Source organism: Myodes glareolus, chromosome 5, assembly GCF_982192425.1.
Source record: "Myodes glareolus chromosome 5, mMyoGla1.1, whole genome shotgun sequence".
Classification (NCBI taxonomy): Eukaryota; Metazoa; Chordata; class Mammalia; order Rodentia; family Cricetidae; genus Myodes; species Myodes glareolus.
In genome coordinates, this window is record NC_142030.1 from 18,342,903 (window position 1) to 18,367,115 (window position 24,213).

The window sequence follows — 24,213 nt, forward strand, 5'->3', positions numbered from 1 at the left end:
TTTCTTTCTTTTTTTAATAAGGTATGTTTTAAATAGTTCAAAATAAACCTTATGTTGTTGTTTTCCATTTCCTATTGGCATTTCAGTTTTTGTGTGAATTCCTGAGTTAAGATTTGGAGAGGTGTCTCTTTTTGTTTGTACTATTAGGGATCCTTTGTGCTGGGCAGGTGCTCTTCCACAGAGCTGGATACTCCCAGCATCCCCCCCCTTTTTTACTTCACCAGTTGTTCTCACCTCTGATTATGGGTTGAGAGATACAATATTTATATTACCCTTGTCTTAAGAAATGCTAGGGTGTTGTGTTCATGGGTTAAGGAACCTATACACTTCACTAGAAGGGTTCTAAAAGCATTTGTCTAAAAGACAAATCTAAACACAAATGGGTCTGAGTTCAGCCTGGATATAGAAAAACTGATAGAGTTATTTTCAGCTTAAATACCATAAGAGGCTCAGGCTTTGGGTTCTTGAAATATATTAAGACTTGTCCTAGCATATTTGATAGTTCCTGAAAGTCGGAGTCTGCCTGATTTTTTTTTAGAGAGTAGAGGACTAGCAGGTGCTTCAATAGCTCTTTATCCTCTCTGTTGTTCCTTTTAATGGATTAAACCTGGCTCCACTGGGCTAGCTGCAGAGCTGTGATATGTAAACTGTAAGCTTCTGGGGTGGGCCTGGCACTGTTACTGTATAAGAATCACAGGAAATGATACACAGAATTCAGTGATGGTAAAATCTGGTTGAAAGGGGCAGTTAGAGAATCTTCCTCTTAGATATATGAAGCATAACAAGCTGAGCTTCAGACATGGCTTCAGAGTCACATGATGTGACTGAATGAAGGTCTCTTTCATGACAATCAGCGTTGACAGGAATGCTGCATTGTCTCACTCTGTTTTCCTTGTTTAGGAAGGGGTAGCTTCATCTGGAAGCAAACGTTGGGTGTCACAATGGGCTAGTTTGGCTGCTAATCACACAAGACATGATCCAGAAGACAGGTTAATGGAATTGTCTGCAACTGTAGAAAACGGTAATTTTTTTTTCTCATCCTCCTCCATTTTTTACTTTTTCTGTCTTCTTTATAAATAGATCATGTGTCTTAGAAAGAAACAAGCTAAACTTATGTAAATAAGCTTAAATGAACATATTCATATATTCTCATGTTTGAACAATATGTTGACTTTAAGTAAATGCTAGGCTTTAATTAATATTTTGTATTTTAGGGAAATATAAGCAGTAGAAAGTATCTAACTAATAAAGCCTATCTCTTTCCACAGTGTTGGAGGTAAACTGAGGAGCTCATTTTTTATGTTATGCACAGTGCTCTGCTGTACGACCTGGCCCCAAGTCCTTTTCCCTTCAAAAACTTTCATGTAGCTCATAAATTTAATCTTCCAAAGGCAAAAGGATACTTACTAAGATTTGGTAGTTCATTTTCCAACACTCTGTTTTTTATTGTAAATTTTTTTGCTATTCAAGTATAATTTTAAAGCTTCATGGTTTTGCTTTTCAGTTAAAAAATACCCTTCTTGATATGCCAGTCTCTTAGAAAATGTGCAACTATCATTACAATGTAATCATAAACTAAAGATAAGTGATAATTTCTAGATGAGCTTTATATATGAATTTATATTATATATTAAGTTATCAAAGAACTGATTTAATTATTTTTCACTGTGTTCATAAGCAATAATGTCATCTTATACCTATAAATATATAGAATTCTAAACTGTCAATTTATACTTAAATTTTTTATATTTAGTTTTACAGAAGTAAACACAAACTTATAGATCCCCTCAAAATTTTTTTAATATTATCAAATTTGTCTCTATATTGTTGCTTCAAAGTATTGTTTTTTCATTGAGACCTACTAAGTTGAAAAGAAGGAAAGTAGTCTTTTACTTTTATAAGCTGCCTTAATATACCAGATGATTACAGTTTAAAAGTCCCTTGGTATATAAAATTATGACATATCCTGCTACTTTTTTTTACTACTCTCACATTTTTTATTGATACGGATTTCTTTTCATGCCTTGTAAGGGCTAAAGTGCCCCCCTCAGGAAGTACAGATTTCCTGAAGTGATGGCATTCATTTCATACCGAGGCTATTTTTAGACTTATCGCTCAAAATGTAGTATAATTTGACACTTTTTATATTTATATCTTTTTGCTGTAATGAATTCCTACTTTGGTGTTTTTATTTCATAGAGACAGATGCTAGTGAAGTTGGTGTTTCACTGAGAAGTGCTAGCTCTGCAACTTCCTTGGCTAGTCAAGGAGAGAGAAAGAGGCGAACTCTTCCCCAGCTCCCAAATGAAGAAAAGCCTCTGGAAAGCTCCAGAGCAAAGGTGGTAACACAGAGGTCAGAGATAGGAGAGAAGCAAGATACGGAACTGCAGGAAAAAGAAGCCGCTGCCCAGGTACCCCAGCACGAGAAGCATGATGCAGACAGAAGCCTGAGTCAAATGAACAGGGCAGTCAATGGTGAGATTCCTAAAGCTGGTGGAGACAATAAAGCTCTCCTTCACTCAGGAAGCTCTTCTAGCAAGGAGAAGAGTGAGGCTGATAAAGAAACTTCTTTGGTAAAACAAACATTAGCTAAAATCCAACAACAACAGGAACAGAAGGAGCAGGCCCAGTGGACTCCTAAACTGTCTTCAAAAAGTGCTTCATGCCACATAGATAAATATAGGGAGGAGTCTTCTAAGCAAGAGTCCCAGCCTGTAGAAAGAATTTCAGGACATTCTACAAGCAAGGGAGAAAGGGTTATGCAAAATGAAAGCAAGAGAAGAAAAGCTGAGGAAATTCCAAAAAGTCAGACTTGCAAAGGAGACAAGAAAGAGTCCTCAAAGTCGTTAGTGCGTCAAGGGAGTTTCACCATAGAAAAGCCCAGCTCAAACATACCCATAGAGCTCATTCCCCATATCAACAAGCAGAGCTCTACTCCCACTTCCTTAGCCTTGGCATCTGCAAACAGACTTCGAGAAAGAAGCGACTCTTTGGATACTGACTCTAGCATGGACACAACCTTGATTCTAAAAGACACGGAAGCAGTGATGGCTTTTCTAGAAGCTAAACTGCGTGAAGATAATAATAAAACTGATGAAGGCCCAGATACTCCTAGTTACAATAGAGACAATTCTATTTCACCAGAATCTGATGTTGACACAGCCAGTACAATTAGTCTGGTTACTGGAGAGACAGAAAGAAAGTCCACACAAAAGCGGAAGAGTTTCACTAGCCTCTATAAAGACAGGTGTTCCACGAGTTCCCCTTCCAAAGATGCTACAAAGTCAGGCACTAGGGAGAAAATTGAAAAGAAAGCAAAAAGCCGCTCTACAGATATAGGTGCAAGAGCAGATGGTCGGAAATTTGTCCAGTCCAGTGGAAGAATCCGGCAGCCTTCTGTAGACTTAACAGATGATGACCAGACCTCTAGTGTACCTCATTCTGCTATCTCTGACATCATGTCATCTGACCAGGAAACATACTCCTGCAAACCTCATGGGAGGACTCCACTCACCTCAGCTGATGAGCACAGTGTACATTCCAAACTGGAAGGAGGTAAAGGAACAAAGTCTAAGACTTCTCCTGTTGCCTCTGGTTTGTCAAGTAAATCTACCACTCTCCCAAGGCCAAGGCCCACCAGGACTTCCCTTCTGCGCCGAGCCCGGCTTGGTGAAGCTTCCGACAGTGAACTTGCTGATGCTGACAAAGCATCTGTTGCCTCTGAAGTGTCCACCACAAGTTCCACATCAAAACCACCCACAGGAAGGCGAACCATCTCTCGAATTGATTTATTGGCTCAGCCTCGAAGAACAAGACTTGGCTCATTATCTGCCCGCAGTGATTCTGAAGCAACAATATCAAGAAGTAGTGCCTCTTCCCGCACTGCAGAAGCCATCATTAGGAGTGGAGCCAGATTAGTGCCGTCAGATAAATTTTCGCCTAGAACTAGAGCCAACAGTATCTCGAGGCTATCAGACTCCAAGGTCAAAAGCATGACCTCCACTCATGGCTCTCCTTCAGGTAATTGGATCCAGATTTCTAATAACATTAGCATGTTCTCTGTGTGGGATCTTTATTTAAAATTAAATTTCTAGCTCTTTTAGCAAAATCATTCAAAAATAAGGTTAAGATTAGAGGGTTAATGTCCCCTCCATTAAAATGCAAAATTCAGAAGTCAGTGTACTTCCAATTAAAGTCTTAGACAAAGTAGTGATTTCAAAATAGCTGAACAGATTTAGGAGCTTTAATTTTTTTATTTGATAATAGTTAAATTTGTTTGTCAGAATTATATTAAGAATTACTGTCTATTTTAAAAATAATGTTATGCTTCTAAAATCAGAAATTTCAAGTGTCTTCTGAACCCAAAGAGAAGCAGTATACCTTTTTTCAGTCCTTTTGGAAATAAATCACTGATTTAAAGAGTAAATATATATGTATATTTATTTATATAAAATAAGTAATACATATATTTTATGTTTTGTATACTTACATTTGTGGTTGGAGCTCTTGAAAATTAACTCTTCACTTATTTCAGTGGAAGAAAGTGGATTCATGGAACAATCATTAATCATATGTGGGTTAAACTAAATTGGAAGGCTAATTAATTGTGAGCATTATCTCACAAAGTCCTGTTGTAGCATTTAACTGTAGTAATTACCTAACTGAATATAATTGCAATCAGTACATACAGTCTGCCAGTATTGAAGTGCTGTTGGCTTATTTGTATTTAAGCTGAAGCCACTGAGAGTATGTGACCACAGCAGTGAGACAGATAGCTTTGTGTGTATTCTCATGTAATAAATGTGTTCTTATTACCTCACAATCAACTACTTATGTGGGTGTGGCTGAAAAGGCCAGGAAGGGTAGACCGACTGAAGACTTGAAGGTTTATGATTCTTTTCCAGCAAGCTAAGTGAGCCTAAGTCTTGAGTTAAAAGTGGAGGAACATTGGTATATAATCTTTCTTTTATTTTTGCTTGATTTATAATACATCCTCCATGACTCAAAACAAGTAGTATTTTGTAAGTGTTGGGAGGGTTGTTTTTGTTTTTTTACTGCTGCTTTCATCCACTCTTATTTTCTTTCCATCTCCATTGGTCAGGGGCTTTGATAATGACAGTCGTAGACTCTGGTAGGATCGATGTAGACTGAAGCTAGAGAATACAGTCACGCTTCCTGGAGGATGAATGACATTTTCTTTGTTATTCTGGTCTGCTTCCACATGTCAGTCTTTAACCAACTATTAATTAATTGCTAGGTATTGTTATTTGTTTCTTATGGATCTTCTCAGTTCCTTCCCTTTGTGCTGTGTTCTCTGGTGTGTACTCTGATTTCCTCTGAAACACTGCTTGTTTTACTACTTCACCCCCATTCAAGCACATTAACATATTTACGTTTCCTTGCATCCTGACGTGAGCCGTGATGTAAGCTGTGTGTTAGCAAGAAGCATGAAGTGCCTTCTTCTCTGCTGAATGACTCGCTCTTTCCATGTGGACAATCCAGCTTTATTCCTTATTCTTGAGTATGAGGGGCTTTTTTAAGATGTGGTCTAAATAGGACCACTTGGCAAGTCCGAGAAACAAGTATAAGATTTCATGTTATATATTTGATTTCTGCTTTGAATATAGATCTTGATACTCACTTTTCTTTATCTAAAACAAATCAAAAATCTTAGAATTCCTTAATTAAATTCTCAAGGGAAAATTGTTACTTTTATTCTTTTTACTAAGTAGTCAGATATTACATAATTGCAGTCATGGAATTTAAGAGGGGAACTGGGGATGTGAAATAACCTGCCCTGGTCAAATATCAGGACAAGATGAGAATCCAGGGCTTTTATTACTAGCTTTTGTTACTGTACTGTAAAGAACTGGAACTATATACTAGCCTCCAGAAGACAGCTAGTGTCTGTTATGAGTAGACATAGGAGACCATGCAGTATAATAGTTTGGGTGTTGTTTACTAAATCATTGAAATCCTATTGTATTAGCCAGTCCATGTCAGTGAAGAATATACTAAATAGTTGTTGCATGGAATGATTACTAACAGATTTATGTTTGGTTTTAACAACTGAATGTCTTTGATGCTATAACATTTCTGTTTAGAATAATTGTATTATCTTGAGTGGGAAAAGAGAAGAAAATAAGGCTTAAAAGAACATGGAATCATACTGATCAATGTTTCTGTTCTCCATTTAAACTTTAAAGATCTTGAAGTTACCTACCTCCTGTTATACTGTCCACATTAACATGTGTAACAATTATTTTGATTCAGTATTTTGGACTAAGTCATGAGCAGGTTTTTCTTTCATTTAATGTGGTAAGCATTGTTGATTGGAAATGTCTAGCAACATTGGTAGCCATTCTTTTATGCATCTCTGGTATAATTTGTTTCCAAGGGTTTAATGACTTACCTTTCTCCCATATTCTTTTGGTAACAATGGAAATACCCCAAGTTTATTTTATTTGAGATTTTGGTGTTTAAAATTAAGGGCCCTAAGTTATGAAAATAAAGCAGTTAACCAGCTGCAGTCTAGGCTAGCCTGGGCTCCTTAATGTGCCCCAGATTTGCACTATACAGCAGGATCATGTCTCTAAAAGCTATACTCTGTTATGAAAGCAGCACCACCATTACTAATAAAGTAGCTGAGGTTCATTAAATGCACAGTTTAGAAAGTGTTATTAATATTTTTAATTTTTTTCTTGAATGTTTTTCTTTTTATTCTAAATCTCAAAATCTAAATAGTGAAAATTAAAAAAGCATACATGACTTTTGTTAATTCTTCCTTCAAGTGAAGAACAAAAATACAAAATACAAAGTATTCTCAGAATTTTTTGTCCCCAAATGATCTTACCGCTAAATGCTTATAAGTATATACAGCAAAACTTTTGTGCTTTAATTCCCCTTTAAAATATTCTGATATATAATGAAAATAAAATGTGTTTTCTAACCTTCTTCTAATCTGTAATTGTATTTTAGGGTTAATATATTAATTACATTAAAAAGGAACATTCACAGCTATATACTAATGAACCCTTTTTTATTCTAGGCATCATGGATAATAGTATTTTGTAGTAAACATGTTTACACCTTCAGCAAGAAAAGAATGTTGTACATTTTATAACTAAAATCATTTTTGGCAGTGACAGAATATCATTTATTGTCAAATTAAAGCTGCAAAAATAATTTAATTTCTCAAAGGATTATATAAATACATATATGCACTTTCAAGACATGATTCTCTTTGCTATGTGAAAATAAATTTAACAATGTTATAAATAAACCAGTTTCCTGTGACTTACAAGTTTAAAATGATCTTGAAACTTACTCTCATTTTTATTTGTATAACTAGTACTCCACCAACCAACAAATTAGAAATTGGTGTTTCAAGCATTCCCAGATAGATATTCAATTTAGTGATCTATTAAGTGCCTTAGTAAGATCAGTCTGTCAAATGAACCTAGTTATATGAATTAAATGTATTGTGTAAACAGAAAATTCCAAAGAGCGAAAATATTTTTTTCATTTAACCTGAATAGGTAAAAGTTAGAAAACCTTTTATATTCTATTTTCTTTGTCAATCCACTTTCTCCTCTTTTTTTTTTCTCCCATTCTGGGCTCCAACCCCTGAGTTTAGAGCCGGTCTTCGATGCTCAGTTAAATCTTTCTAGAAACATGCTCATAGACACCAAAGTTGTGTTTCCATGATGATTTTGAAATCCTGTGAAATTAACAAGGAAATAATAACTATTACACATCTCCTGTCAGGAAAAATAACCAAACACTATATATATATATATATATAGTTGTATATATATTATATAACATTTAAATATATATAACATTTAAATATAATATTTAAAAATATATTTATGTATTTTTTTATGGTGACCCATGAACTTTCTCTACATATGCTTATTCTCCTGTACCCATCAATCTAGATCCCAACCCAAGAGCTGCAAATATGGTATTAATGAGCACAAAGGAGTGGACTCTGATTTATTATATATTATTCGTATAGATTTCTCTGCTTTAAGCCATCTCTGTTGGCACTGATGTCGGTTTTATCTAAGAACCAACTCATTACAAGGAAAATACAATTTTGGGAAGAGGTATCAAGAAGAGTACAAAATTCTAGTAGAAGATGAGGAAATTCTGAGATTCCCTTCCCTCAGAATTCTGAGGTTATATGGAGTAAGTCAGGTTCATAATTGAAGATTAAGAACAGAAAGAAAAGTCACGTAGTGCTATTAGTGGCAGTTGGGAATTGCAGCGGTTGCTAAATTTTTCGTCACTTAGAATACCAAAGGTATCTCATTATTCTAAATTTTATAAATGCAAATGATATCTATTCAAGAATTCATTCATTATTCAAAACTCTTTTTAGCACTTGCAAGCCAGTTACTTGACCCAAGTGCCAGGTATATATTAGTCATTAAATAAATATTTCCTGCCTTAGTGAAATTTGCCATGAATTAGACATTATCTTCTCTGTTCTTCACTTGTTTATACTTTACAAATTACTTGTTTTAGTAAGATGTCCACATTAATTTGTCTTCTGATTTTTGGTGTGTCAGCAGTAATATTTTTAAATGTCTTTACTAACTGTAAATGAGAAGTTTCTTTAATATACCTATCTGAATGATCTCTTGTGCCTTAAATGTTGGTGGTTGTGAGAGTAGCTTTTGTAGTTTTATGCTTTGTAGATTTTACCTCATTGTCTATTTTGACCGTATGTTTTCATTGTTAAAGCAGCAAAGAGTTGTATTGAAGATGCTTTGTTGTGTTTTTTTACCATGTAAAAAGTTTTTTCCAACCATAGCGTAACAGGATGTTGAATGACAGAGGTAATGTTTTTTTTTCTGCCATAAAGGCATAATTTCTATAGCAGGAATTATGCACGTTTCTGTGTTGGGAAAAGAGGGTTTTCATCATCTCCGTGTTCAAAGTCCATGTGGCATGAGGAAATCTTTTCCCATTTTATTTTTGTCGTGTTAATGTTGTTGCTGTCATTTAAGAAGCATCCATATCGCTACTCAAGAAATATTTGCAACTGAAAAACACCGTTAAGCATTTTTGACTAGAGCTTGCTTAGTTGTTTATCATTAGTGAACTTTTTCATCGGAATGTTTATTCACTACAGTATTTAAAAAAAAAAAAACGGTCTTTCAATTGTTTTTAATTATTCATTGTTTTTAATTTTCCAAAATATAATGTTTCTATCTTAAGGAGTAGTAGACTACAGTTTTTTGTGAGGTGTGTATATGTATGTCAGTTACTGAAAATTGTGTTATGTGTGAGCTTTCGTGGTGATTTTGAAGTCATGATTTTTATTTTATCTTTTTAAAACGATAACATAATAATTCTTTTTTTAATAATTAAACTAATTTAGTAAATTCAAGATGGAGGCGCTTTCCCACTGATTATGCTTCCACCTCAGAAGATGAATTTGGATCAAACCGTAATTCCCCTAAACATACTCGTCTACGTACTTCTCCAGCCCTGAAAACCACTCGCATGCAGAGCACTGGATCAGCAATGCCTGCTAGTTCTTCATTCAAGCACCGAATTAAAGAGCAGGAAGACTATATCCGAGATTGGACTGCCCATCGAGAAGAGATAGCCAGGTTGGTTTTCAGTCTTTAGCAGCATTGCAGATTGATGGGGCTGGAGAGAACTGGCTAAGGGCTAGCAGTTAAGGACTAAGTAGATGACCTGAGTTTGACTCCCAGCACACACATGACTGTCTGTAACTTCAGTTCCTGAGGATCTGCATTATGTGATGCACAGACATACACATGCACATATAAAAATAAAAACATTACAGGTTAATAACAAAAGTTCCCTTCTACATTTGTACAGATTATCTAAGAAATGAAATCCCCCAGTTAATTAAATGTTTAATCTCAAGAATTATTCTCTATCAGACTTTCTGTTTGTTTTCATTTTAAATTATTTAATGTTCATGCTCTTGACATAGGGCAGAGCACATCATAGAACCCATCTATTTTGGTCCCCATCACACTTTTTAAGATTCTAATAGAGATGCTGGTAAGAATAACTTTTGAAAGATGGTTTAACTACAGCTAGTTAACATTAGTTTAGACAGTGTACAGAGTACTTTCCTTTTAATCTAATCTAAATGAATAATCTGTCTGTTTCATATAGACTACGAATGTTACTGAGCAACTTTAAACAGGCATGTTTTTTTTTAACCTTATTTATTGTTGTTTGATTTTTGAGACAGTTTTGTTATAAAAGCTAAGCTGAGTTGGCCATGAATTTGGGATCCTCCTTGTAGGCCTTTAGCAAATGTTGGGGTTACAGGTATGCTCAACCTTTCCCTGCTTTGTTTACATTTTTATAAAGTCATAAAATACAGTTAGTACAGCCCTTTAATCAAAGCATGATTATTTTGGATATTAAATGACTACTTATTATAACATTTAAATATGTACAGAAAGTAAAACACATTGCATCTATAGTTAATAACACATCAGTAAAGCATTTCATTTCTTTAAATCTAAGATTTTTAAATTTTACTGTAGTATGCTTGTGTTGCCTAAACATTTTTTACTATGTTATATGCTCATTATTTTTGCCTTTCCATTAAGACATTAAATTTTATACTTGACAATATTATCAAACAATGTGTGTACAGTAGTCTATAATGCTTTCTGGGTAGCAGCAACTTTTACCATAATTTGATGTTACTTTCTTTGTTGACTTCTGTGATCAGGGTTTTTTTTTTTTTTTGAGAAAGTAATTTTAGTAAATTATAAAAGTTTCCATTTCCGCCCCTCCTCCCAATACCCTCCCACTCCCCCCACTCCCTCTCCCCCTCCCTCTTCATCCCTAAGAGCATTCAGGGTTTCCTGCCCTGTGGGAAGTTCAAGTTCCTCCCCCCTCCCTCCAGGTCCAGGAAGGTGAGCATCCGAACAGACTGGATCCCCAAAATCCAGTATATGCAGAGGAAACAAGTCCCAGTGTCACTGTCAATGGCTTTTCAGAAAGACTCCAGGCCAGCCACATTCAGAGAATCCGGCCACATTCAGAGAATCTGGTTGGATCACATCCTCGTTCAGTCCCAGTCCAACTGGCCTTGGTGAACTCTCATTAGATCAGTCCCCTTGTATCAGTGGGTGATCGCATCCCTCGCAGTCCTGATTTACTTTTTCATTTTCTTTCTTCTTCTGCTCCTCATTTGGACTTTGGGGGGCTCAGTCTGGTGTTCCAATGTGGGTCTCCGTCTGTATCGCCATCCATCGTCGGATGAAGGTTCCCGCTGGTCTTGCCTTCTTTGCTCACGTTCTCTTTCCTTCTGCTTCTCGTTTGGACCTAGGGAGTTAAGTCCAGTGTTCCAATGTGGGTCTCTGTCTCTATCTCCATCCATCGCCAGATGAAGGATCTATGGTGATAAGCAAAATATTCATCAGTATGGTTATGGGCCAAGGCCGGTTCAGGTACCCTCTCCTCTGTCCAGAGAACAATCTGGGGATCTCTCCTTGGACCTGGGATCCCATATATAATCAAGTCTCCTGTAAACCCTAAAATGACTCCCTTAGTTGAAATATATTCCTCCCTGATCCCATATTCATCCTTCCTTCCCCCCCCCATCCCGGTCCACCGAGCTTTCCCCATTCCTCCCCTACTCCCTTCTCTCTAACCCTCTCCCCTTTCAACAACCCTCCCACCCCCCCCCCAGGTTTTTAATGAGAATACATACTAAAGTTTTTAAGGTAGTTGTTTTAATTAGAGAAAAGGAATCTGTGAATTGTGGGCCCACATATGCTTGTAGTCAAAGAATCCTGTCATGCGTCTGTTCTGATCATAGCTGCCAGCTTTGTTTTTGTCATTGTCCCCCTGGCTCTGCAAGGTCTGTCTCTCTGCTATAAATTAGAAAGACCAATATCGTTTTACTTTGGGAGGGTCATATCTTTCATTAATCCAAATAGAGAAGAGTGAGCATACAGAAGGAACACAGTGGCTCCAAACATTGCTGTCCCTGAGTTTTATTTGTTATAAGTTTTAGTATTGCTGTTGTCTCTGTATATGCTGCAAGAGGATTCTATTTGTCAGTAGAACTGTGATAATAATATCTAGTCTTCGGGATTTTTAATTTTTAGAAGAATATAAGCTGGAAAACTTTCTTTCCCCATGAAAAATAGAAGAAGAAGGATGAACAAAACTATCGGGGGTGGGAATTGATGTTTATAGTGTTCTAATAAAGATAAGTTAGAGTAATGTGAGAAATTATTTTCAACAGCTTTAAATGAAACTAAATAAGAGAAGTAATTGCCTTCTTATGGAATATTGCTGTCACCTAAAGAAAACTCAACTAAGCGTTGAAGGGAGATTCTTGTAATAGAGAAATGTAATTTTAAACTTCATTACAAAGATGACTTATGCTCTTATAGATTCGTCTCTCTTTTTTTAATGTAGACCTGTTTCATTCCTCATTCTGTGCCTGTATTTAAATAAAAACAAAGTTAATACAGAATAGAAAATGTATAAGAAAATACAGCATAGTTGGTCTTTCAGTTTGTAAAGGAAGATTTTCTTCCAGATATTCCTGACCCATGTACCTAAGTACACTATAAGTTTCCTTCCAGTAGGAATTTGATAGATTTGGGTGGTTTTATAAATACTACGGTAAACAAAGCTATAGTTTTACCTTGGCAAATGACCAAATACTTTTAACATTTGGATCACAAGGAACCTAGCAGTAGTATTGTATTTTAAATTCATTATTACATATGCAATGTATCATTTAATTATACTTTGAGAATTCTAGTACAGTGTATTAAGAGAAAACAAGCAGTTCATTATAGATTTTACATTAAAACATTTAAAAAATAAAGCCAATATAGTATTTTGTCTCAGCTCTATGGTTTGTAGATATTCTGCTCTTTTTATATGCACCTCTAGAATAATATTTTGCAACTGTTTAATATATAGTTGAGTTCTTTATATGTGTTCTGTATATTAATTCAAGATTTTAAGTGTTCCCATGATGATAACATAGTCATATTTTAGTGCTGAGGCATAAGAGACCAGTTGGAGCTAGGGTCATAATTGTAGAAGTCATTCACAAAATAATTAAAAGCCATGGTGCTAAATGGTATCACAAGAGATTGTGAACGGACTGAATACTTGTGGCTCTAGGTAACCTAAATTATAGAACCAAAGTGTAACCAGATGGTCCAGAAATGGACTATAGAAGCACACCTGGATTCATACCCTTTTTTACGGTAATAGCTGTATAAATCTTTGGTGGGCATAATACCAGTCTAGCATTAGTGTTTGATACTGATAGTAAGTTACTAAAAAATGTTACATTTTGAGAGCAACAGAGAAAATAGTAGTAGTTGCTTTTCATTAGGACTTCAGTTTTCTCTTTATTCCATAAACATTATGAGAATCCACTTATAGTTGGAGTTTAAGGCCAACATTGTTTTTAATGGTTTACAAAATATTTTGCTAGACTATTATAACCAAGAATCCCAACCAAAGAAGGTTCATATCTTTAGTCAAAACTCAAATAATTTTATAATTTTATATTATTCTCATAATAAAAAATACTTTATAAGTTGTCTGTGGTTTCTTAATACTAAAAATAATTCTTGAAATATTTTAAGCTTACAATATAACCTGTAAGCCTGTAATAATGTATTTTACAAGATACACTCACAAGAAAATAAACTTCTGATGTATCAAATAAAGAAGGTTCAACACTAAGCACATGCCTAAAATTCATAAACTTTCTGACCCAAAGTATATTTTTCAGTTTGCTTTACTTTTTAACAGATAATTCCTTCTACAAAAACATGAAATGTGAGGGCAGCTTTTGTCACGTGGTATAGAAGCACTAGTGTGTATTCTTGGTCGTTCCACTTGGTTTATACCTCTGATCTTTGGGACGTTTTTCTCTTAAAATTTTGTAATATAGAAAATGGGATAACATGTGAAATTGTATATTAGGTTTTAAATTTGGCAACTTTAAAATTTTGGTACTTGCTAAGGAAATATTATTTTATACAGCCCCAAATAAAATGTTTTTACTGTTTTAGGATTTTTTGTAGCAGATTTGAAAGGGGTGGAGAATGAAAGGAGCAGCAGAGATTTTTAGGCTGAGAGTTTAAAAGCAGAACACAGCACTACGTGTAAAGAAACATGTGACTGTAATCCAGTAGATGCAATTGAGAAACTTTATAAAATGAAGTTAAAAGCTCTAGTTGGTAACTGCATGATTTAGACCCATTATCTAGATTGAGCAGGTACCTCATTTCTGTTTGGATTATTTCCATAACACTTTTCTACCACTTTTATTTTCCTCTCAAATTTTCTTATGGTTCTTGTAGTAAATGCTGAGGGCTTGCTTGTGTCTTCGTGTGTGCAACAAGGTCGCATGCAGTCCAGGCTGGCCTCGAGCATAAGCTGAGGATGATCTTGGCCTCAAGCATAAGCTGAGGATGACCTTGAGTTCCTGGTTTTCTTGCTTTCCCTTCTCAAGTGTTTATATTAAAGATATGTGCCACCACACCTGACCAGCTACTTATATTTCTAGTAATAGGCTGTTATTATTGAAGCAACTTTAAGACAGGAATTACCTTTCCAAGATATAGCAGGCATGTACAGAAGATGCCAGCAAATAAAAGAGGTTGCTCCTGTTGTTGCTTGCATATTACATGGTGCACATACATGAGAATCTCTTATTTTTACAAAGTTTTTCCATCTAATAGATGAGAATAACTTATTTCCTTTTTATTACCATTTTAAATGATTGTCATGTTTCATTGGATAAGATTCTGCAAAGCAAAATATTTTTTTAAAAAAGTAAACTGATGCTTATGTTTTTAAAATCACATCAAACCTTTATTACTCCGCTTCTTAACCTAGCTCATTTATTTCAGGAAAGAATTTATAACCCAGATTGGTCATCTTGTCCAAAGTACTTGAAACTAGAAGTGTTTGTGGTTTGGGATTGGAGTTTTTATTTCATAAAAATGGTGAGGTATCTTGGGAAGGGAACACATTTCTTGACACAATTTATTTCATATACTTTATACATATAGCCTGAAGATAATTTTGAACAAGTATTTTTTTTAATGTACCTAAGTTTGACTGAAACTTAGGACATAAGATCAAGTATACAATTTTCCATTTTTGCTGTTATGTTGATGCTTAAAAGCGTTGTGTTTTGAAGCATTTTAGATTCAGTTATTTCAGTTTAGGGATAGTAAATCTATCTTACATAACATACACCCCAACTTATTCTCAGTTAAGTTTGAAAAATTGCATATTAGTGTGCTGTCATACAAAGGTCTTGTGGTATTCTTACTCCTGTGTCCTTAGCCTACAAAGTTCACATTGAGTCTAAGCTTCGTTTCTATCATCTGTAAAATAAGATGATAAATACTTCACTTAGAAGACATTTGTGAGTTTCTTAAGTTCCTTATAATGGTACTCATTATTCTAAGCTCCAGAAGAGCAAAGGGTGGTATCTGGCAAATAATAAGTGATCAGTACATACTTGGTGTTTTCCCTACCTTTTTTGCATTGGCATAAAAAAAGCAAAGCTGCAGTTTCTTACAAGAAATATATCTATATGCCTATAAGATATATATATATATAAGGTTATATGAAAATATCTTACATATCTGCCAGCCCATAAACTTCAACACAGCTTCATTTTAAAGTTGACTAAATTTTTACACAATGCTGTACTCCTTGACTATCTTTTAAACCCGTTTTGGGGCTGACAAGATCGGAGGTTAAAAGTGATTGTTGTTTTCCCAGAAGACCCAGATTTGGTTTCTTACACGTACATGGTGGCTCACAACCTTCCATCAAGGCCCTCCTCTGACCTCCGTGGGCATCAGAATGTATATGATCTGTGCACACATGTGTATATACTTATACATGTGTGTACACGTACATAGGCATACAGACAAACATCCAGACACATAAATCTAAAAGAACTTTTTTAAGAAAAAAATCCATATTTTGTATAACTTTTTAAAATGTTTCTTTGTACTTTGAAAGTTATTTAAGCTTTCATGTGTGTTTAAGATGTATGAGAATATCAGTGACAGAATTCTGTTCTATCTTTTGTTTAAAGAATTTTCTTTAAATGCTAAGAGATAACTCTTTCCACTTTTAGTTGTCACTGCGATTGACAACTGAGCTGGAGGGGTGACTGGGAGAGTGCTTGCCTGGCATGCTGGTGAGCCAGATATTGTGAATACATTATCCCTGTACTCAAGAGTCAGAGGCAGAATGAATGCTGAATATTTCAGTCTTCAGACTAGCCACGTACTGTGTCTCACCAAACAAACCTCACTTTGCTGAGCCCATGTGAGTGAACCCAGCTTCACAGACTTGGGTGATGAACTAAGAGCTGGTCCTTCCAAGTTGTACAATCATAAGCAAAGTCACCAAACTTTTCTAGTAATGTGTTTATGAACAGTTTCACCTAAATCCTACTTCAAAAGAATATTATGTCCTCAGATAACATGATAAGGAAAATGCTATCATAGTATAAAACAGTGCTTCAGAGCCCTTAGCTTCTCAGTGCCATAGTCCTCTTTGGTGAAGCTTAGGAAGCTGTCTTAGCATTTCCAACTGCATGGTTCCAATTGCATACAAAGAATTTTAATAATTATCAGTTTAGTAGAAATATTTTGATAAATATTCAATAATATAGTGGCTGATGGTTCTTTATTAACACATTTGTAAATGTCATTAGTTCGGGGTTTTAATGGCTGTATAAATTTGAAAAAGTAATCATATAAATGATGTTTTGAAATATTTATAAATGACTACAATGTGATTTCTGTTAGTGACAAAAATCCCTAGCCTTGTCAACTCTACTGTAGTCTGTTGCATCAGTTAGGTTAGTGAAAATAATGTCCTTGTTTCTTGTTATTCATGTTTAGATACTTCCTGAATTCTGTTATTTCCAAATTTAAGATTTCTGTGTCATGTTAATGCCAATCACTCATATTAACTATGTTCTTTAGGGTATTCAAAATGCATTTTCAAGATAGATTATTTGGAACTACATTCTTTAATGTTAGTATTTGAAGCTAAAGGGGTGTGTGTGTGTGTGTACTAAAATAGTAAAGAACATTTCCAAAGAATCTTAATTTGGGCATATAAATGTGTAATTAAATATACAAGTTACATGACTATCAAAGCTGATTGTCGCTAAAGCTGTTACTTAAAGGAAATTAAATTTCTTTTTTAAAATTATTTCCAGGATCAGCCAAGATCTTGCTCTCATTGCTCGGGAGATCAACGATGTAGCAGGAGAAATAGATTCAGTGACTTCCTCAGGCACTGCCCCTAGTACCACAGTAAGCACTGCTGCCACCACCCCTGGCTCTGCCATAGACACTAGAGAAGAGGTAGGAGATCTTCATGGAGAAATGCATAAGGTTCTTTCTTTTCTTAATTTCTTTTGCTTTTAGCTTTTTGCTTAGTTTATTTTAATTATGTCCACCCTCCCTGTCTGCATGCAGCTCTGCATTTTCCAACTTTAACAAATTTATTTTTTGTAACAATTTACTAAAGACTAAAAGGCTAATATTTGGTCTACTATTAACATAAAATGGAAAATTATTTAGCTATAAGCACTTTACCTGTTGATTCCTGATCTATAACATTACTTGAAATGTGAATGTAAATGTTATTTGGAAAGCAAACTGAAGTTCAACAAATGACTATAAAAGGTTTCAATGAAGATTGGCATGAAAATACTCTAATTCAAAGAAATGATCATTGCTAGTTAATAGCAAAGAAAGAAAAAAATGTCCAGTTTTTAAAAATAGTAATTCTGTTGACAAATATACACAGTATTGGTTCTAAAAACTGAAATGTATAATATCCAAACACTGTTTCTCTCACATACACATATATACTCCAGATATTCTTACAAACTCTGGAATATAAGAATTTGTAGACTGTTGGCCACCCCAAACCATGTCCTCACCAGTAAGTACAGCTCCAGGAGACCCCACTTGTATAACATTGTTTCATAAAGAACCTTTAACTTAAATCGATTATACAGTGGTCTATGGAGATTAATTCCAAGGCTCAAAACTTGAGTATCCCAGTCTTTTAGATAAAATGGTACAGAGTTTACATGTAGGCTATAGGCATCCCTCTTCTTTATGCTCGTCTTTGGATTATTCACAAAACTTACTATAGTGTGTACTATTTAGAGAATAGTGACAAGAAAGAGGTCCATATATCTCTAGTAAACACACAGCATTTAAAAACAAATATTTTTAATGCTTAGTTGACTCCCCAGATAAGGAAGGTTAACTACACTGTCTAGCCATATTGACTGTCTTTATTTTGACCCAAAGTATAAGTCAAAGGTTATCCTTTAAAGAAATGAATTTGTCTTTATATGGACTAAAAGCTAAAAAATAAGATTTTTTTTATTTTTAAATGTTTGAAAATATGAAAATAGTAATTGATAACATGAAAATCATTTTAAATTCACATTTCAGTACTCATAAATTAAGTTTTATTACAGTATAGCCATTCTCGCTTGCCTAACTGTTGTCTATGGCTGTTTCTGTGTTGCAGTGCAAAACTGAGTTCTCAGACAGACTGGTACGGTTGCAAAGTCAAGAACATTTGCTATCTGCTACTTTACACAACAATGCTGCCAGCCCCACATACCGATAACTCCACTTCTTTATCTTATTAAATGTTCTAAATAGTAACCAAAAATGCCTAGCCTTTTGGACATTTACTTCTGGTAAACTGCGCTGATAATCTTTTCCTCAGTTGCTTTTCGTCACATTTTTTTCTTATAAAGCTCCTTAATGGTCACTTCTTATTTATTTTTTGTTTGTATGTTTTCTAATTTAATAAATGATGTTTCATGAATCTGTGTAGAGTTTTGTTACCACACTGATCAATTGTAAATGTAAATAAAATCATCTTTGTTGGTTTAAAAAAACAAAAAAACAAAACAAAAAAAAACAAGAGGATCTTCATGGTGGCAAGACATACACATGTCTCTGGTACATTTAAATAATATTATTTTCTCAGCTTTCTAACTCAGTTTTACCTAACACGGTTATTCATTCACTGAGACCCTGTGGAATTACCGAGATATTTCATGGGATATATCTCCATTCCCCCTTTATTTATTTCAGATTTTACACTAGTTGTTCTCGTCGGTAAACCCGTTACTTGGTGTCGCATGTCCATAGTCTGCACTGTAGGTGGCAGGACCATTTTTTACTCTAGGAAGATGTATGTTCTCTATCGTTGTTGAAAGTTTGCCGAAGGCCAAAATACTTATGTGAATTAATTTTTTTTCCTTTTGTAAAATTAATTGAAATTTGCCATTTATGTATCTTGTGAAGAAATTTGGCACCTGGATTTGGGGAGGAAAAAAGATAGAAAACTAAGAAAAAGAAACATTGTTTTATCCTGGTAAGGCAATGTGAGTAGAGTGAACTCATTGTCCACCAACATGTGTGGCCCAGGGTGCTTTCTTTTAGCATCTCTTCTTCATTTGGAGAACATAGGAATCATGAAGCGGTTGAATTTAGCATAGTTCAGTGTTTTCGATTCTGAAAATAAGATCAGTATAGATAAACATCTACTTCATGGAAGAAACCTGTTTGGTGTGCTTATTTAAAAAGTAATTGGTTTATTGAAGATACCATGTTTCTGTTACTCATGAAAATAAAGTGACTTCTCTCTAATATAAAAAAAAAATATAATGCCAGTATTTCTACACTTGCTACTGCTCTGTTCTCATAAGGGTTTGCTTTTGTCCTACTAGTTGGTTGACCGTGTTTTTGATGAAAGCCTCAACTTCCGAAAGATACCTCCATTAGTTCATTCTAAAACACCAGAAGGAAACAATGGTCGATCTGGTGATTCAAGATCTCAACCAGCAGAGCCTCCTGATCACTTAACAATTACAAGACGGAGAACCTGGAGTAGGGATGAAGTAAGCAAACTGCCAACTTTTAACATATAGTGAAGAGACATCCTTACTTGCCGTTAGGTCCCAGTTACTTTAGGGATTATCAAGTTCGTTAATACATTACTAAAGAGGATGAGTTGTCCAAGCTAAACTAATAATGTTTATAAGAGTTGAGATTAATTCTAAGTTAACCTAAAAGCCACTATTTATAAAATTATTAAATCTTTAAAAAATAATTATGAGACTAGAAAGATGGCTCAGCAGTTAAGAGCTCTTACTGTATTGTACAGGACCCAGGCTTGTTTCCTAGCACCCACATAGTGACTCATAACCATGTCCAGTTCCAGGGGCTCTTACACCTTCTGATCTCAATGGGCACCAAGCTTGCATGTCGTGTACATACATAAAGGCAGGCAAAAAAACAAAAACCAATCATACACATAAAAAAGTAAATCTTGTTGTTGTTAATGAATATGTTAGCAGGTGCAGTCGTATACACCTGAATACAGTTCTTTGAATCACTTGAGCTCAGGAGTCTGAGAGCAGGCTGAGTAACACGGAAAAACCTGTCTCTAAATGAATGCCAGTGAAAAACAAAAAAAAGAAAGGCTTATGCCAATGGGAAAATAGATGAAAAGGGCTTGGGGGATCTCAGGGATGTAGAAGGGATTTTTACACACACACACACACACAGAGAGAGAGAGAGAGAGAGAGAGAGAGAGAGAGAGAGAGAGAGAGAGAGAGAGAGAGAGAGAGAGGAAGAGAGGAAGAGGAGTCATTTGAAACAGCACCATGCAAAGACTGGTTGAGAACAGTATATAGAGGGTAGTAGAGAAAGTCTGTAGCAGCAAGACATTCACAGAAAGGAACTGATCACAAGTCTGTACTCTTGTATCCTTGGGTTCAAGGACCCAAATAGTAGTGTGTATGAATGTTTGGGGTTGCCAGGTGTGGTGGCAACCTTTAATCCAAATGCTTGGGATGCAGAGGCAGGCAGAATTCTGAGTTTAAGGCCAACCTTGAACTGTGTAGACCACTACATAGAATAGCCAGGATAGCCAGGGCTACATAGAAACCCTGTCTTGAAAAAACAAACTTAGAGGTTCTGGAGACAGGGTCTCATGTAGCCCAGACTGGCCTCAAGTACCATGTAGTTATGGTTAGTCTTCAGCCCAGCTCTTTTCCTCTTGCCTCTACCTCACAAATACCGTTTTGTAGATGTGTTCCACTGTGATCAGTACTGAATGTTTTAGTAATACTGAACCGAAGATTTGCTGAATGAGAAAACTACAGAGTTGCAATGCCAATCCTTGAGAGACTTCTATAACTTAATTTTCCTATGTACACTAATAGTGGATAGTTTGTTTTTAGTATAAACAAAATAATCTATTCTCCTAATTTTACCCATATTCATTATGTATCCTCAGGTATGAGAAGACAAATTCCTCTAAATGTAGTGAAATTTTGAGGAAGACGTTTATGTTTTTAATGAAGTCATCTCAAGGCTGATATCAGAAGTTTAATACACTGTAACACTGCCCTATACTTTATGGAGTAAAAGAGAGAAACCTTGTTCTATGTGGTATTCTTTCCATAGAATGCTGCTCCCTTTCTTCTTACATAATTTTCTCTTGTATTTCATCTGTTTCCTCGAGGCCCACTAATCACATAACTCCTCCTCACCCTTTCCTTGTCTTCTTGTGAATTTCCGTATTTCCTCACTCAGCCTGCTGTCCTCAGTGCGTCCAGATCTGTGTCCTGAGCACTTCCTATTCCTGTCACACTCATGAACTACTTCACAGTTCTTACTGTGCTGCATCACAAAACCTAGAGTGATTGCTTTGCCTGCTTTCTTACACAGTATTTAGTTGCATCCCCTGTGTTACATTGTTATGTCATGTTCTGTTGTTTTTTTTTTTTTAAAGCATTTTGTCATCCAAAGTCGTGTCTTATCTTTCTGGGTTCTTTTTAGAGAATCTGCAATATAGGGCTATTTTGGAAGCCACATCTTGAATCAAATTGAGTCCTTCTTCTACTCTTCTACACTAGCTTTGTCTTTTGTGATTTAAGCCCAACTCAGCTTGCCACCTATCTTAATACTCTGTGCTCCTTGGCTTCATGCTGTCTGTGACTGTCTTCTCTCTGCAACAGGAGATCATGTGACCTTGGGGACCTAAAATCTCTCTGTGGCATTGACATAAATTTACTGACCTCACTTTTACCCCTGGTTCACAACTGCAGCAATGTCAGCCCCATCATGAAAATTTACTACTTTGAGTAAATTCTTTAAAATTTATCTCCCTCAATAGTCTCCAAAAAATAAGTAGATAATATAGTACTTTGCTTATATTTTTCCTTTTATGATAATGTGGATTATAAGTATGAGAGGCAAGATCATGTTAGTGATTAAAGAGTATAAAATGGGTTATTCTTGAAATTGGATGACCAAAATAATAGAGAACTTTGACAAGTTATTTAACAAAGCAACTCTGTTGGTGTTTCTTCTGTTTTCTCAATTTAATTACTCTGATCACATCATTTCTTTTAAATTAAAATTGCCATAAATAGTATTAGTATAATCAGTTGCAGCTAGTGTTCTTAAGTTATTCAGTAAATATATACTAATATACTTTTTCTCTGTTTCAGGTCATGGGAGATAATCTACTGCTGTCATCTGTCTTCCAGTTCTCTAGGAAAATAAGACAATCTATTGATAAAACAGCTGGGAAAATTAGGTACTTTGTTTCTCTAATCTTTGCTTTGTTTCCTGTTCCATTTTCTGTTCCAGCTGTTGCCACAGCTGTGAGGAGCTGGTGACATCACCGATGTGGATTTTTACTGCTGTTGCTGCCAGTTACTTTTCAGCTGTAAGGAGTAGTCTCGGCTAAATCAATGTCCCTGGTCATGAACCCATTTATAATTGAGAATTAACACTTTGAGTTATTAGTAACCAAATCCATTTTCCTCCTTCACAAAATATCAGTAAATGTTTTTAAATTAACAGACTCTTGAGGTTTCTCTAACTCAAACTGGACTCTAGTGTCTTCTGCAGGGGAAAAGGGCAGTCTAAGCTCTTAAGACTCGGGGAATATGTGGCACAGCAACCTTAATGATTCAATCTATGTACACTGCTCAGCTCTAAGTTCTTTAGTTTTTAAAAAACAGTCTTTTCTCATTCTACATACCAATCCCAGTTCCCATTCTCTCCCCTCCTCCCACTCTCTCCACCTTCCAGAAACCTACCCCACCCCAGTTTACTCCTAAGGACGAGGCTTCCCATGTGGAGTTAACAAAGTCTAGCACATTATTTTGAGCAGAATCAGGGCCCTCCCCATTATATATATAGGCTGAGCAAGATATTCCTCCAAAGAGAATGGACTCCAAAAAGTCAGTTCAAGCAGTAGGGAAAAATCCTGGTCCCACTGCCAGTGGCCCAACAGACTGCTCCAGCCACACAATTGTGTCCCACATTCAGAGGCTAGTTTGGTCCTATGCTGTTTTTCCTGCTGTCAGTCCAGAGTCAGTGAGCCCCCATTAGCTCAGATAAACTGTTTCAGTGTGTGTCCCCATCATGGTCTTGATCCCCTTGCTCATATTATCTCTCTTCTACTGGACTTTAAGAGCTCAGCTCAGTACTTCCCTGTCTAGGTTCACATTCTTAATTTAAAAAAAAAATAGTAACTGAGTTGGGCAGTGGAGGCACACACATTTAATCCCAGCACTCAGGAGGCAGAGGCAGATGGATTTCTGTGAGTTCAAAGCAAGCCTGGTCTTACAGAGCTAGTTCCAGAACAGCCTGGACAGAAAAAAAAACTTATCTCAAAAAAGAAAAAAAAGTGACTGGAGCTGGTGCTAGAGTCCAGAGCCCATGAAGGTTGAATGGTAGGGTGCTTGCCTGCCATTTGTGAGGCTTTAAATTTGATTTAGCTCTGAACCTAAATAAGTAAACAAACAAATAAATGTAGTAAAAGAATCTTCATTAAAAAAAATAGTGTAGTACTTAGTCTTACTGCAACTTGATATGCCATGTTTTATTGATACTCATGGGAGACCTGCCCTTTCCTGAATGGAGACAGAAGAAGAGGGGATTAGGGAGGTGGGAGCCAGGACTGTGGCCAGGATGAAATAGATGAATTAAATAAATAAATAAATAAATAAATAAATAAATAAATAAATAAATAAATAAAATGTGTGATCTGCACTGTCCATTTTCCTCTTTACTTTTAGTAGTTTTTAATAATATATGAGCATGA

General features: G+C 35.5%; 1 protein-coding gene across 13 annotated transcripts in view; it reads left to right on the forward strand.

Annotated features, from left to right (window-relative positions):
• The window catches only part of Cep170 (centrosomal protein 170), an 89,875-nt gene that overhangs the window by 56,952 nt on the left and 8,710 nt on the right, over window positions 1–24,213 (forward strand). For 5 of the 13 annotated variants that reach the window (XM_085687651.2, XM_048436417.3, XM_048436421.3 and 2 more), the window contains 6 exons: window positions 901–1,021; window positions 2,200–4,020; window positions 9,392–9,626; window positions 17,261–17,438; window positions 19,814–19,984; window positions 22,607–22,695. In XM_085687651.2, coding sequence (XP_085543777.2) covers window positions 901–1,021; window positions 2,200–4,020; window positions 9,392–9,626; window positions 17,261–17,438; window positions 19,814–19,984; window positions 22,607–22,695 — 2,615 coding nt within the window. Of the gene's footprint in view, window positions 1–900; window positions 1,022–2,199; window positions 4,021–9,391; window positions 9,627–17,260; window positions 17,439–18,597; window positions 18,904–19,813; window positions 19,985–22,606; window positions 22,696–24,213 lie in introns of those variants that run through there. The other 8 variants (XM_048436420.3, XM_048436424.3, XM_048436419.3 and 5 more) reach the window with 5 other exon arrangements.